Genomic DNA, 17,140 nt, shown 5'->3' with positions numbered 1-17,140 from the left:
AATGGAGTGACCACATAAAACTAGTCATAGGAACAACAAATGCAAGGCTGAGATTCACTGAAATAATTGAACCATTGCCAGATATAATTAATAAAGATGATGGGAACAACCCAAAGGACATTAGTGCATTTCATCACTGGTTTCTTAAGTAAGCACAGGAAAGTTATGAGATGCTCATCAAACTCCAGTGGCAGATGCTACACTAGAGACACAAATGTGCTTACTGTTACAATTACAAGAGTATATGTTCTAAGAAGTGTCAGACAACATACTACTTCCTTCATCATACATGTGGCAAACTGACCACAACGAAAGATTCAGAAAAAAATTAGAGCTCATGCAAAGGTTTGTCAAGAGCTATTTTTCCTGGGCACTATCTGTGAATGGAAATGGAAAAGGGGAATAATCTACACCTTTTTCAATCCCTTGGAACATTACAACTTGTTACATACCTTTATTACTGAATGGGGAAATGCAGAGAAAATTAGGTTAAGAGGAAGGCAGTGATATAGTAAAAGCCTACAAATAATGATTGCCCACTACTTTCTTTCAGTAGGGGAAATTCTTGATTGTACTAACAGACACGTATACAAATAGAAACAACTATCATAACTTTTGGAACTGTTAGTTCCATCTTCAAGGAGAAAAGCAGAATAGGTCGGAGAAGATCAGAAAGAAGGAGTAGGTCACTCAGATCCTGTCTCTTGTGAGGATGAGGTCTCTCTTGTGCATAATCTGAACCCTGGTATACATGCTGCCTTGTTCCCAGTGGTATGTTTTCTGTCTGCCATCAGTCATTGTTACAAGATAGTGTTTCAGTACACTGATGTAGTAGAAATTATTCTCATGTATTTAAGTACAAGCAGGTTTCTTTGCAACACTGGTATTAGTTTACTGTCAAGTGAAAAACTTAAATCAGAAAATTTTGGAGCAAGATACTTTTTAAAGTATAATTAGTCAGGTGTGTGCCATCATCTAGCAGTTCTGAATGACTTATTAATACAAATAATTTAGATAAAAGTTAGCAACTGAACTACTATAAAATGTGTAACCTGAAGAAAAGTTAGTAGTGAGTTCATTGAGACCTTGCCATGTAAAGTTTTTGCTGCATCAACTTTTATCTATCTACCTTAAGTGGATAGAACTGATGGCAAGAAAGAATAAGCTCCACACTTACAAAATAATTTAACATATTTACATCAAAGCACAAACTACAACCATGGTGAATTAGCATCAAAACATATTGAGAGTGAGCACCAGAACAGTGGCACAAAGAATTACATGCATAAAAATATTACTGTTGTCTCTGTTCACTGATTGATATCACTTGCCACTATATTGGCCCCTCTTTTTGAAATTTGGCACCCAAGGTATATCAGGGTACTGGTGATGAACAGTTCTTCCAGCTGAAGCAATAGGTGGAGGGACTGTAGGTGGTATGGTGTGGTCTGTAGCCTGAGGTCTGTGTGGTCTCTGAAAGCCATTGTTTGAAGCAGCCCACTCAAAGCCCCATTGTCCTGTGCTCTATGGAGACCATTTTATGCTTTCCATCATGTAGTCGTTCAACAATTGGCGCAGCACTCAGAACAGATCTGTATGTTGTTGGTGGATAGGGGGACGTACAGTATCATCCCATAGCCAGACATGCACTGATGTGGCCAGATCCTTGTGTATGAAAACTGCTTTGTTGCCATGATGTTATGGAGGATGCATGTTGATCCATGATATTCTCTCTTTTAATCACCTGTCAAAATTGGACATGTGTTCCTCAGATGGTAGGATTGAAGGTTTGCTGGTCAGTAGATCAGCAGGTAGACATACTTGGTCACAAAACATCAACTCTGCTCGTGAACACCCTAAATCTTCCTTCACCGCTGATAGAAGGCTCAACAATGTCATAACCAAAACTTTGATTGACTTAGAGCCATGCACCATCAACGCAGCCTTCAGAGAGTGGCAAAATCTTTCAACTAACGTGCTGCTTGCTGGGTGGTAACCAGTTGTTTGAATGTGACTACAGCCATATATCTGTAACAGCCCTTGAAATATATAAGCCTTGAATTGTCTTCCACAGTCACACATATTCACTTGCAGTACACTACAGCAAGCACACCAACCTGCCAATAGTGTTGTAGCCACAGTGTCTCCTGAAATATTGGAAATAGGGAATGCTTCTGGCCAGTGGGTAAACCAATCCACGACAATCAACATGTAGGAAGATGGAAGAGCTCCCATGAAATCAATATGTAGGTGCATAAAACAGGCTGTAGGTTCAGCGAACGTTACCCTAGGCACATGCAAAGTGTCTGCCAACCTTACTCTTCTGACACTGTAAACAACATTGAGTTCAGTAGTGGGAATCCTTTCTAACTCTGGACCATATGAACAATTTTTCCAGCAGTTTAGTTGAAGCCTCCAGGTGTGCTAAATTATGAAAGGCGCAAAAAGTTCTTTTCTGTGACTTGGTGGAATGCAATGATGTAATATATCCTGTGATGTATCACACCATAATGGTAACTCCCAGCTCTTTCACCTTCGCTTTATAAAATATCAAACTGTAAGACTGATTAGCCAATAACTGAGCCAACTCAAAGTCTTCCTTCTGATCAACCACTATTTTCTCCCAGCAGACTGCCTTGACACTGGTGGAGCTGTGATAAATAATCATCCACAACATTATTCATGTTGCTTAAGAGTCTAATGTCTGTGGAGTATTGTGCCATGAAGTCTGCTATGCAACACTGATGGAGCGATGCTAGATCTGCCATCTTGGAAATCAATGCCGTAAGTGGTGCATGATCTGTACAAATTGTAAAGTGTTTGTCTTCCAGGTATTCTTTGAAGAATTTAACCACTGCCTAAATCACTAATAATTCAAAGTATTTTCACTGTGCTTCTGACAAAAGCAGGGAAAAAAACAACAAAGGTTGCCAATTACCATTGATCCTCTGTTGTAATGTTGCACTGACTGCCCCCTGACTGGCATTGGTTGGCACCATGACTAGGATGGTGTAATAATTCGGCCTCCACTGTAGCATCCTTAAAATTCCTTAAAGACCTCCAGTAGATTCTCATTTCACAGTACCTTCTTGTTGCTCGAGCTGAACTTTCCCTTCAGAAATGCAGTCAAAGGAGTTTGTTTTGCAGCTGCCTGTGGAAGATGGTGTAAGTAGAAATTAATAATTCCCAAGACTCTTCATAGTTGCTTGAAAGTCCTGGGAACCACAAAGTCACGGATGAGTTGTACTCTTTCAGGGTTTGGAGACAGACCTTTTGTGGAAACAATGAACCCAAGGAACTCTACACTTTCTTTATCAAAAATGTACTTTGCTGATTACCCCTCAAACTTCTTAAGCCTCTGGAAAAGGGATTTTTGGTTATGTTATTCCATATTCCCATAGAAGACAAGAACATCATCCATCTAGCAAAAAAGGAATGGAAGTCCTCTAAGAACCTGGTGAATAAACCTTCTCCATGATTGTGTGGCATTTGTAAGACCAAAGGTCATAAAGTTGAAATGGAACAAACCAAATGGAGTAGTGACAGCAGCCTTCTTCCTGTCACCCTTTGCGACCAGGGACCAGAATCTGTGCATATGCCTTATGGCAGTTGATAATGCTGAAAACTCTCACTCCTGCCATGGCATTGTTGCAGTCTGCCACCTGAGGTAACAGATATTTACCAGGAACAGTACAGGAATTTAGGACTCTGTAATCCCCACACATGCACAATTTTTTTTTTTTTTTTTTTAAACTAGTTGGACGGGTGATGTGCACTGAGTATAGATGCCTTCAGTAATCTGTCAGCTTATGTCATCCTTAGCTGCAGTGAACCTTTTTAGTGTAAGCATACATGGGCAGGCCATTACAGGAGGTCCAGGTGAAGTCCAAACATAGTGTTGAGTGTCATGCTTGCAAGCAGTTTCCAGTTTCCTTATATTTGCAATCTCTGGAAATTCTCACAGTACTGCATCACATCTGCTGGAAACTTGTGCCAATCAAGCCAATTCCAGGAGTCAGTCAGAAGACAAGTCTGGAGCCAGTCAGAAGAATTGCAAAAAATTGGCTCCCAAAAATTGGTTCTTTCACTTTTGCCATGAGGAATGGTCATGTGAATGTGTGCTGTAGCCCAAGATCAAGTGTCAAAACTTTTCTTCCTACGATCTCAGTTCTGGAATTATTTGCCATCATTAGAATTATCTGAACCATGGAACCATTGCCTGCGAAACTTATAGCTGGTAACACACTGCAGTCAGAACCCATGTCTAGCAAAAGCATTGTTCCAGATGTGTTGACCATCACAAATAACCAGCAAGGCTACTTCTCAGTTGTGTATGCAATGCCAAAAAGTTTTGTCGGTTACCTCCTACCTGCCAGCTGCAGCTCCTCAAAACTATAGTTTTCAAATCCATCCATAAATGTTATGCACTGTCTTCTTCTAGGTCTCTGAATTACATAGCAGTCAATGCCTTCCAGTGGTATAAAAACTGTCCCATGCATCCCATTACACATCAGAGGTACACAACCTGTTGATTGATGCTCGTTGAATGGTGAGCCCACAGAAACCTTCTTGGGTGACATACTCAGGTATGTTATGCATTGCCTACATACGACAGTGAGTGACACCTGGAAACATGATATGGTAGATGTAGGAGAAAAGTAGTAGTACTAGGGAATTTTTTTTTATTGATGACCATCTACACCCTTCTGGGTTATCAAAATAGTTTGGGAAATTGCATGGACTGATGCACTGGCATGCATTTCCACTGAAACACCAATGCTACCAACACCATGAAGTTTGAACTGACAGTTTTTCTTTATCCCTGTTTCCTTTTGTTTAAAGTGGCTATTTGATCACATTTTAGTGCCACCAGGTTTGTAATTCTCTTGAACACTCCATCATTTTTTATACTCTGCTTAGGGGCAGGGATGCCATTAAACCTGAGTCAGGACTGCCTTGACTGCCTTTACTGACAATGGTCAGTTTGGGGCCTTCAGCCATGCCAGTCTGTTTGGCAATGTTACAACCCTTATGCTCTGTATATTCAGTAACCATTTCAGCTTTGTTGGCCAAGACTATCTAAGTAATTTGGTGTGTGCTGCTAAGACAGTGATGATTGTTGGTGGTAGCTCCCTAAGCCATAATAATGGAAAGGAAGACTCAGGTTAGCTATAGTGGCCAGCATGAAAGTAAAGTCCTCAAGGTCACAGCTGCTGCCTGCCTCCATCAGAGGCTGCAGGCTGTGATTCGCCCGCCTCTCGGCTTTGTTGCCATGTAGGTACTGTTAGCAGTGTGGTATCTCAGAACAGCTGAAAGCTCAGTGGTACTGTGTTATATCGAGTGTTCACATCTGATCTCAGTGTCATACTGTCTTTAGAAAGGTTCTTTGATGTGTGTTCAGTGGTGAACAACAATGCAGGAGCAATGGCCTACTTGTAGTACTCCTCTGGTCAGTGTGTGTAAAGGGCGGAGGAAAGACATTCATAAACAATGGAAAATTATCATATTGAATGTACTCAAGGTTTTGCTGATCTGGCTGACAATGAAGAAGCGAGGAATAACTTAAATTGTGTGCAAATTCATAAAATTACTGTTAAAGCGTGTGGTGTCTGCAAGTCAATTGTAGGTTGTATTAGCAAATCTGTGTCATTGGCAGAATCTCCAGACATGAATGAGTGTTTTGATTCTCCAAGAAAGGGATACGAACATGAACAGAAATCAACCGACTTTGATGATTTTAACAAAGAGCTCATGTGTAGAACTGTACTTGGATATTAAAACAGAGGAGAGTAATACAGGCTGAACTCTATGAAAAAATTAATTACTCAGGCTTGGAGACCTCTGTTCTTTGTCCTCTCTGCTCCCTTGGTTTCTGATGCAAGAAGTATAATGACGGACGGAAATTCTTAATGGAATGCAGAGACACTGCAGCAGCAAGAGCAAAGATTTTGCATACAGTGCACTTTTTGCTTAGTGAAGACACCAGGCCTGTAGTGTACTTAGATGAAACTTGGGTTTCACAGAACTACACCAATAAGTATATATGGCACAACTCCAAATGAAATGGCTGTTTGAAAGTGCCTACTGGTAGAGGTGGCTGATTAATCATTGCCCACACTGGTTCATTAACCACAGGCATCATACCAGAGGCCAAACTTGTTTTTTGTAGTGGGAAAAGTTCTTGCCAATCCGATTACCATTCAGAAATGAATCAAGAAGTTTTTAAGAATTGGTTTATTCGACTTTTGTCTGCACTGGAAGAAGGGTCAATTACTGTGATGGATAACACCAGCTACCACTCCATTCAGATAGAAAAGCTACCACATTAAAATTGGTGCAAGGCAGATGTTATGGAATGGTTAAATAGAAAGAATGTTTCATTTTCAGTCCATGAAACAAAGGCTGAACTCCTGTCTAAAGAAGAAATCGTAGGTGTCAAAAAGACTTACGAATTAGATCAACTGGAAAATGAAATGGGACACCAAGTGGTACATCTACCACTGTGTCACTGCCAATATAATCCCATTGAATTGATATGGCCCCAAGAAAAGTGAGACGTAGTGAAAAGGAATACTACTTTCAAACTTGCTGATGTCAACAAGCTAACACACGAAGCTCTTGACAATGTTACTAAGTAGGACTGGGAGACATGGGTAAAACATGCAGAAGCATTGCAAGGAACTGATTCCTTGTACCAGGGTTTAAGAGACACTTTAGTGGAATCTGTGATGATACACCTGGACAAAACAAGTGACAGTGGATCTGAAGACATGGAGCCAGAAGATACTTCAGTTTAGGTAATTGCTGTCTATGTAAAAAGCTGACTTGATTTAAATGTTTGTCCATTCATTTCAGTTATAGAGGACATGCTGCAAATGTTTTTCCCTTACAGTACACGTCTGATGAATTTATCACAAGTGGTGACGATTAGTTTACTTGAATGTAACTGTCAATTAAAATAAGACTGCCAGTTCTGCATTAATTAACAACAGTTTTTCCTAAAAACCTGTATCGAATGTCTTTACATTTGGATTTAATCTTACTGCATTCAGTTTAGTTGTACATTTGGATTTTAACTTCTTTTTTCAGAGAAGGATTTACTGGCTGTTTCATAGTAAGGGTAATGCAGTTCGTAAAATGACAAAACATTGTGGTGCTTCTGTATCAACTGTATATATAAACAGTGCAGTAATATCAGAACAGTCCCAGCACCTATTCTGATTCTCCAAGAAGAGCATAGAAATCTATGATATTTGACGACTTTTACAAAAAGCTAGAACATAGAATTGTATTACTTTAGTATGACAGAGGATGGTATCCAATGGCTACAGAAATACAGGGTAATGTCCATGATAAAATTGATTATTCTGGCTAGTCACTTCAATGCACTGTCTTCTCTGCCCACTTGGTTTTTAATTCAGAAACTGTAATGATGGATGAAATTTGTAACACAAGACAGGGACATTGCAGTAGTAAGAATGAGGTTTTTGTGTACTGAACACATATTGTGTGCTGAGAATAATAGGCTTACAGCAAATTTAGATAAATTTAGCTTTCACAAAACCTTTCGGACAAATATTTTGCGTGACTTCAGTGAAAATATTGGCTTCAAAATAACTACAATTATTTTTGCGTAGCATATATTGGCACTTTGAGTGATTGACACAGTGATGAAGGATATGTATTAGCAGCCAGTAAAATGTTTTCAGGAAGTAGGGAATATTCTCAGTCATATTAAAGCAAACCGTCCGAGCAAAACTCTTGGCGATGGCCTACGACTCGCGCACTGCTGTGCATGGAATATTGTGAAAGTAATTTGCCTCTGTACATGATACAATGCAATAATTATGTCTGAAATGTTACCAAAAATAATTTTGTAGTTTTCTTAACATCTTTCTCACAGTAAATTTCTTTGCAGTCCTGCAGAACAAAAATTCATCAGTGACTACATATTTCACTACACAGTTGGCACTACTTCACACTTCTAACAATATTTTATTTTTTATCTCAGAATACTTTTATGCATCCAAAATAAAAGACACAACATATGCATCTGTAAACTTTGAGGATGTTCATATATTTTTTTCAGTCCAATTACATTAGTGATTCTGTTATTATCTCAGGTTGAAGTAAAAAATTATTTCCCTCCAAAATTTCTTGTAACATTGGTTTTAATTTTTATCCTAGCAGCTAGTGAGAATTTTCTTTTGGAAAGTACTCCATCATATTCTATACTAAAAATAGAGTTGCCAAATTTTTTTTAAAAATTTTTATGAACATTTAAAATTATCACTATGAAAAGAAACTGGCTATGCTGTAAGACAGTGGATGACCTTGATGCCCATTTTCGTGCCGACCACTATAGTGAATTTTAGTTTTTCCAATATTTGTTTCAGTGACATGTCACCAGTCAGTGTCTCCTGTAACAGTTTATATAATCTGATCTTTGGGGTTAAAAATCACTCTTTAATTAACACCAATTTTAGAATCTCATGTCTCTGTGAACTTAACGAGTCCTCTGCTTGCATAATTTGCGTCTGATCCAAATATGCCACCACACAATGAAACCTGTCAAGTGAAGCTAAGATGCCATGTTCAAAAATATGCTCTCTACCTGCCTGAACCATAGGTGCAGTGATTTTGTCCAGAAGGTGGGGAGTTTAACATTTCCTAAGTTCCTACTGTGAACTGTAGAGACTCTAGGTTCATTTGAAGAGCTTGCCTCTGCTGTGTTGTACTGTACAGCTACATTTTGAGGTAGGTGCTGTGGCTCCAACTTGATTGTAGCACCATCAGTATTGTTAGTCATCAATCTAGTTCTTCAGCAGGTTCACCACTTTAGCTATCTGCCTTAAGTGAATAGAACTTATGGCAAGCGAGAATAAGCTCCACACTTGCAAGACAACTTAATACGTTTACACTGAAGCTCAAATTACAAACATGGCAAGTTAGTGCCAGAACATATTGAAAGCAAGCACCAAAACAAAGAAGTACATGCATAAAGTTAAAACACACTGAAACATATCACTATTATCATTGTCCACTGATTGATTTCAACTGCCATTACAAACTAAAATATTTATGATGCACAGTATTGGAACTTGAGACAGAGAATATTGTCATCTCTTCCCAGAAAGTTCTTCACCATTCTTGACTCAAAAGTCACGGAATGATGTTGCAGCCATTAGTCAGAAAACAGCTACCAGTAATTAACACACGCTCCAAAAGCTGCACCTTGCCATTTTTTCCTAAATCCCTTTGACTCATAACCTGAAGTTGACAACAGCTTTAATCAAGTCAGTTCTATAGCAAATAAATAAATTAATACACTAACAACTAAACAGACATTTATAAAACTACAGCACTGAGAACAATGCTGAATATTTGCTGTTACCCAGTCTTAGCAAAATTTGTCCACAGTTTTGTCATCCTCGCTATAGCAGTTTCTTCTGCAGAATGGGGTTTGACTTCTGTTGGCATGGCATTGTTTTTGAAGAGGTAGGCAGTTTCATCAGAGTGACATGCACCTGTAACAAAGAATAAGAAGAATAATGTGGGGTATTACAACAGTAGAAAGTGCAGGAAGGAAATAGTGATCATAAATGAAGAAATGCAGTCATTCTCCTGTAGCTGACTGATGTTTGGTCCATAAACATATTAACAACAAAGAAAGTTGCATGACCTTTCAAGTGAACAACATTCTTTAACCAGGTTATGTGCGATTCCTCTCTCCTCACAAATGTACACATTTTTGTCTGTAATGCATGACTTATTTTTTAGTGACTGCATATGTTAACTCATGGTGGTGGGAGGGAGTTGTTATGACATCAGGGAAAGAGAGTATGTGTAGGTGGCACAGGAATGAGGAAGCCAGAGAGAGGAGAAATGTGTCATTCAACAACAGCAGTAAAATTAGGATTAAATACTCATAAAAGAGGATCTGGATATTGGTGTACAACCAATTCAGTACAGAGGAGGAACTCATTGGTGGTAAATGATAGCAAAGATTGGGCTACATGATGGAAAGGGTGCAACCAAGAATAAGCACACATGAAGTTTTAGGCCAAGGGGACTGTGAGAGTTTTATTTACTTCTGATCATGTTCTGAAATGGGAGGTGTTCTACCCCATATTCTACCTTCATCCTCCAAAGTAGTATTCTGCCATCCACACAACCTACAAAATATACTGATCCATCTCTATGCTAACACAGCTTAAAATCCTGTACCTCATGGGTATGCCCCTATTTAGGACACAGCTACAAGACTTGTTCCATACATCCACCCAGTGTCTCTCAGATACTCAACATCCTCAGTTTTGTGAATATTTAGTCTTCATTTTGTCATTGTCACTGTGATCCACTTGCCTGTCTCTACCCTATTTCTAATACCTTCTCCTTGTCCTGCACATCTTATCTCCTACCACTCACCATATTTCTTTCCTGCCCCCCCTCCCCACTGTGATCCACTTGCCTGTCTCTACCCTATTTCTAATACCTTCTCCTTGTCCTGCACATCTTATCTCCTACCACTCACCATATTTCTTTCCTGGCTCCCCTCCACACTGTGATCCACTTGCCTGTCTCTACCCTATTTCTAATACCTTCTCCTTGTCCTGCACATATTATCTCCTACCACTCACCATATTTCTTTCCTGGCCTCCCTCCCCACTGTGATCCACTTGCCTGCCTCTACCCTATTTCTAATATCTTCTCCTTGTCCTGCACATCTTATCTCCTACCACTCACCATATTTCTTTCCTGGCCCCCCTCCCCCCAAACCCAGCCACTTTCCTCCAACTGATCTGGTTGGGAATCATTTATAAACAGCCAGTGTCACAGTGCCACTGTAGCCATATCTCTCTCTCTCTCTCTCTCTCTCTCTCTCTCTCTCTCTCTCTCTCTCTCTCTACGTGTGTGTGTGTGTGTGTGTGTGTGTGTGTGTCTTCCTTCATTTTTGTTTACAAGAAATGCAGCAGAACTGAAACTACAATTACAGGCATTTGACTATTAATACAATCCTTCTAACAATATAACTATTTGTGTTTATGTAGGGCTTATCAATGTTCAGAAAATAATCATTTTGTTGATAAGCAGGATACATGTGTTATAAAATTAGTACAATATAAATTCTCTGCCATAAAGCTTAACCAAGAAAGGAAAAGGAAAATTTCAAAGAATTTTAAATGTTGCTGAATCACATTATTCAGAGAGAATTTACATGGTTAAAAATGAGAAGTTAATCAGAGACACTCAGCAGATGAAACTTAATTATTTCATAAAGATATTCTTAAAATATTATGAACCCAGTTTTCCTTACTGTGGGTCAGAGACATTTACTGTAGAAGATGAGAAAAAGTGTGGCTAATATCTGGGATCAAATATTTTGAGCTAGAGATAGAAAGCCATGTTTAATGCAAAGGATGAGAACTAATGAACACCTAAAACTGCACTACAAGCAGTAAGTCTTATTAAAAAATTCTTCAGCAAGTCATAAAAATGGAAAAAAATCATTAACTGGTCACAAAAAATATTTGGATACAACAATGTAAATTTTACATGACTCTATATTAGATATATGCCGACTTTGCAGTATAGAGACAGGTCATAGTGGTGTGTGTAAAATTACAATTGCAGTAGCAGATAACAACAGCAGCTGAGTTGTATAGGAGTAGGAGCTGTGGCTTTTCTCAAAGTAGCTGCTTTTCTCTTAATACGTACTTACAAGTAATCTAGAAGTAATTACCATACTTATTATTTCAAATAGTTTAGTGGTAGTCATATACATATATCCAAGGGTATATGTGTGGATGGATATGTGTGTGTGTGCGAGTGTATACCCGTCCTTTTTTCCCCCTAAGGTAAGTCTTTCCGCTCCCGGGATTGGAATGACTCCTTACCCTCTCCCTTAAAACCCACATCCTTTCGTCTCTCCCTCTCCTTCCCTCTTTCCTGATGAGGCAACAGTTTGTTGCGAAAGCTTGAATTTTGTGTCTTTGTTTGTGTTTGTTTGTGTGTCTTTCGACCTGCCAGCGCTTTCGTTTGGTAAGTCACATCATCTTTGTTTTTTGATAAATTTTTCCCACATGGAATGTTTCCCTCTATTTTTATATATATATATATATATATATATATATATATATATATATATACTTTACATATGTCTGCTTGTGTCTGTATATGTGTGGATGGATATGTGTGGATGGATATGTGTGTGTGTGCGAGTGTATACCCGTCCTTTTTACCCCCTAAGGTAAGTCTTTCCGCTCCCGAGATTGGAATGACTCCTTACCCTCTCCCTTAAAACCCACATCCTTTCGTCTTTCCCTCTCCTTCCCTCTTTCCTGATGAGGCAACAGTTTGTTGCAAAAGCTTGAATTTTGCGTGTATGTTTGTGTGTCTGTCGACCTGCCAGCACTTTCATTTGGTAAGTCACATCATCTTTGTTATATATATATATATATATATATATATATATATATATATATATATATATATATATATATATATATATATATATATATATATATATATAAAAGGCTATGTGATATTTTAGGGGTGGTTTAAAGAAAAGGAAAAAGAATTTTGAAAATAATTACATTCTATTTGCCGTAATTTACATAAATAATATAGTTAGAGATTTGGAGAGTAAAAAACATACTAAATGGACTATAAAAATAAAAACAAGTTATGTGCTAATATCAGCCAATGGTAAATATTATAATTCTTATATTCTACAATTTTTTCATCTTATTTTTGTCTCTAACCTCTCTGATTTAAATTTTGAGCTCCAATGCTGAATTTCTTATCAGTACTTATATAATTATTCTGTCTTAACTACAATTTATAGTCTAAGACATCAAATACAAACATTAATTACATTGATATGTCATCTGTTGTGCTGAATAGTGAGGAGTAATACAGTATTACAGATTATTTTTGCATGTACACTGAAGATATGGTACTTACATTAAGCAATATATCAAGTGTGGACTCTGATACCCTTTCATTTTTGAAGTAGAAAGTTCTTATAGCTTCAGATATAGGTGTAACATCCTTTATTTTGTCAGCTATGTCAGTGGGTACAAGGTACTTGAAATTCTTATCCAGGAATGACAGTACTTCAGTTTTTGCTAATATGTCTGAAAATAAAAGAGCAGCATGTATACTAATATCTACCCTAAATTTCTTCTCTCTTATTATTCATGAAATATGTAGAATATAAACAGTTTAGGAAATTGTATCAAACAGATTTTTTAAAGGTGATCTCGAAATATTTATTTAGGATAGTTTTTGCAGCTGCAACAATGAAGAGTATATGTGTTCATCAAAATTAGATGACAAACACACACATACACACTCATGCAAATGCAACACACTCACACACACACACACACACACACACACACACACACACACACACACACACACACAAAACTGCCGTCTCAGACAACTGAGACCACAGTTGCCTGGGACTGCAGTCATGCGTGTGTGAGTTACATTTGCATGAATGTGTGTGTGTGTGTGTGTGTGTGTGTGATCTAATTTTGATGAAGGCCTTACTGGCCATCCTGGATTTTTCATTGTTTGAAGATTAGAGATATGGTAGATGAAGGGGGGACAGTGGAGAAAGGGGAAAGAAAATACCAACATTTAATACAATTTTGATAAATTCTGCACAGCTTCACAAATAATAAGTGTTGCACACACAATATATATCATAAGTGCCTAAAAATTTTGTTAAGGCACTTTTAAGCAACCAGTCCTCAGAAAGACACTATAACTGACTAATTATGCAAAAACTGCAATAAAGTACACAAAGGAGTTACTGGTTTTAATTATTGTTTTCCTCTTCCATGAACTGCTTTCTCCTCTGATCTGTGATCCTAAATTACCTTCCCCTAACCCTTAAATCCTCTATGTAAAACATCGACCTTGGTGGGGAGGCTTGAGTGCCTCAGCAATACAGATAGCCGTACTGAAGGTGCAACTACAATGGAGGGGTACCTGTTGAGAGGCCAGACAAATATGTGGTTCCTGAAGAGGGGCAGCAGCCTTTTCAGTAGTTGCAGGGGCAACAGTCTGGATGATTGTTACATTAACCAAAGTGGCCTTGCTGTGGTGATACTGTGAATGGCTGAAAGCAAGGGGAAACTACAGCCGTAATTTTTCCCGAGGGTATGTAGCTTTACTGCATGGTTAAATGACAATGGTGTCCTCTTGGGTAAAATATTCTGGAGGTAAAATAGTCCCCCATTCATATCTCCATGTGGGGATTGCTCAAGAGGATGTCATTATCAGGACAAAGAAAACAGGCATTCTATGGATCGGAGTGTGGAGTGTCAGATTCCTTAATTGGGAAGGTTGGTTAGAAAATTTAAAAAGGGAAATGAATAGTTTAAAGTTAGATGTAGTGGGAATTAGTGAAGTTTGGTAGCAGGAGTAACAAGACTTCTTGTCAGGTGAATACAGGGTTATAAATACAAAATCAAACGTACACTTAATAATGAATAAAAAAATAGGAGCATGGGTAAGCTACTACGAACAGCATAGTGAATGCATTATTGTAGCCAAGATAGACATGAAGCCCATGTCTACCACAGTAATACAAGTTTATATGCCAACTAGCTCTGCAGATGATGAAGAGATTGAAGAAATGTATGATGTGATAAAAGAAATTATTCAGATGTGTCAAAATGTCTAAGTAGGGTTGGCCAGAGGACAAATGTAAGAATGTAGAGGCATATAAAACTAGGGGTAAGATACATACTGCCTACAGGAAAATTAAAGAGACATTTGGAGAAAAGAGAAACACCTGTATGAATATCAAAAGCTCATATGGAAAGCCTGTTCTGAGCAAAGAAGAAAAATAAGAAAGTTGGAAGGAGTATATGGAGAGTCTATACAAGGGATATACTTGAGGGATGTAGATGAAATGCAAGATGTGTGAAGAATCTGACAGAGCACTGAAAGACCTATGTCAAAAAGAGGGCCAGGGAGTAGACAATACTCCATTAGAAGTACTGATAGTGTTGGGAGAGCCATGACAAAACTCTCACATCTGGTGAGCAAGATGTATGACACAGGCAAAATACCCTCTGACTTCAAGAAGAATACAATAATTCCAATCCCAAAGAAAGCAGTGTTGACAGGTGTGAAAATTAGTGAACTATCAGTTTAATAAGTCACAGTTGCAAAATACTAACATGAATTCTTTACAGATGAATGAAAGACTTGGTAGAAGCCAACCTCAGGGAAGATCGCTTTGAATTCCATAAAAATGTTGGAACACATGAGGCAATACTGACCTAACAACTTATCTTAGAAGATAGATTAAGGAAAGGTAAAGCTACATTTCTAGCATTTGTAGGATTAGAGAAACGTTTTGACAATGTTGAGTGGAATACTCTCTTTCAAATTCAGAAGGTGGCAGGGGTCAAATAAAGGGAGCAAAAGGCTATTTACAGTTTGTACAGAAACCAGATGGCAGTTATAATAGTCAAGGGGCATGAAAGGAAAGCAGTAGTTGGGAAGGGAGTGAGGCAGGGTTGCAGCCTATCCCCAATGTTATTCAATCTGTATAGTGAGAAGCAATAAAGAAAACAAAAGAAAAAGTTGGAGTACGAATTAAAATCCCAGAGAAGAAATAAAAAAACTAAAAACTTTGAGGTTTGCCAATGAGGTTGTTATTCTGTCAGGGACAACAAAGGACCTGGAAGTGCAGTTGAATGGAATTGACAGTGTATCGAAAGGAGGATATAAGACGAATGTCCACAACAGCAAACTGAGGATAATGGAATGTAGTTGAATTAAATCAGGTGATCTAGAAATGGGTGATGCTGGGGGAATTAGATTTGGAAATGAGACATTTAAAGTAGATAAGTTTTGTTATTTGGGGAGCAAAATAACTGATGATGGTTGAAGTGAAGAGGTTATGAAATGTAGACTGGCAATAGCAAGGAAAGTGTTTCTGAAGAAGAGAAATTTGTTAACATTGAGTATAGATTTAAGTCTCAGGAAATCCTTTCTGAAAGTATTTTTATGGAGTGTAAATAGACATGTATGGAAGTGAAACATGGATGATAATTAGTTTAGACAAGAAGATAATAGAAGTGTTGGAAATGTGGTGCTACAGAAGAATGCTGTAGATTAGATGGGTAGATCATGTAACTAACGCAGAGGTAAATAGAATTAGTGAGAAGAGGATTTTGTGGCACAACTTGACTAGAAGAAGGAATTGGTTGATAGGACATGTTCTGAGGCATGAAGGGATCACCAATTTAGTATTGGAGGGCAGCGTGGAGGGTAAAAATTGTAGAGGGATATCCAGGAGATAAATGCACAAAGCAGATTCAGAAGTATGTAGGTTGCAGTAGTTACTTGGGGATGAAGAAGCTTGCACAGGATAGAGCAGCATGGAGAGCTGCATCAAATCTGTCTCTCGACTGAAGACCACCACAACAACAACAACCCCTGAATAGTGCTATGTTTTTCAATTTCTCCATTTTTTAGACAAAGGAGTTCTTCCTACCACAGGTAATGGCTTTTTCTCTACAGTCCTCATGAGAATAATTTTATAATTACTCTATTATGTATTTATTTATTGTTACTTTTATATGTTGTATTTTTTGTAATTAGTGATATTTGCCTAGTTATGTGGACATGGGAGGAGCTGACTGAAGTTCATAAATAGCAGAATATGTTATTGATAATATAATGTAAGTGGATAGATAAAAAATCTATTCACCAAGCAGTGGCAGGGGAAAACACACACACACACACACACGGATTAAACTTTCACAAGCTTTCAGAGCCAATGGCTCCTTCTTCTGGTGGAAGAGTTGAAGGGGAAGGAAGAGGATTGAAGGGAAAGCACTGGAAAGGTTTAGGGGAAAGGGGTACATTTTAGAAAAGTCACCCAGAACCCAGGGCAGGGGAGACTTATTTGATGGGATGAGAAGGAAAGACTTTCTTTCTTTGCAGAAGTTGTTTTTGGATACAGCTAGCGATCTGCAGGTTGTTGCATAGGAGTGTAGTGGCAGTGGAGAAATTGGCACGCACATGGGACACCTCAGGTGTTGTTTGTTTCATCGATTGGCTCTGCTACTGAGACATCTTCTAGTGTATCCAAAGTAGGGCAACT

At 38.3% G+C, this 17,140-nt stretch overlaps 1 protein-coding gene across 2 annotated transcripts in view; it reads right to left on the bottom strand.

The window, feature by feature from the left end:
• Positions 1-17,140, bottom strand: part of LOC124776402 (putative inactive carboxylesterase 4) — a 107,787-nt gene that overhangs the window by 5,866 nt on the left and 84,781 nt on the right. Inside the window, exons 7-8 of one of the 2 annotated variants that reach the window (XM_047251380.1) lie at positions 12,967-13,139; positions 9,395-9,527 (exon numbers count right to left, since the gene is read on the bottom strand). In XM_047251380.1, coding sequence (XP_047107336.1) covers positions 9,435-9,527; positions 12,967-13,139 — 266 coding nt within the window. In that variant the 3' untranslated portion in view covers positions 9,395-9,434. Of the gene's footprint in view, positions 1-9,394; positions 9,528-12,966; positions 13,140-17,140 lie in introns of those variants that run through there. The other variant, XM_047251381.1, reaches the window with a different exon arrangement.

This window comes from Schistocerca piceifrons, chromosome 2 (assembly GCF_021461385.2).
Source record: "Schistocerca piceifrons isolate TAMUIC-IGC-003096 chromosome 2, iqSchPice1.1, whole genome shotgun sequence".
Classification (NCBI taxonomy): domain Eukaryota; kingdom Metazoa; phylum Arthropoda; class Insecta; order Orthoptera; family Acrididae; genus Schistocerca; species Schistocerca piceifrons.
Note: the sequence above shows the minus strand (reverse complement) of the source record. Positions and strands in the feature narration are given on the sequence as shown.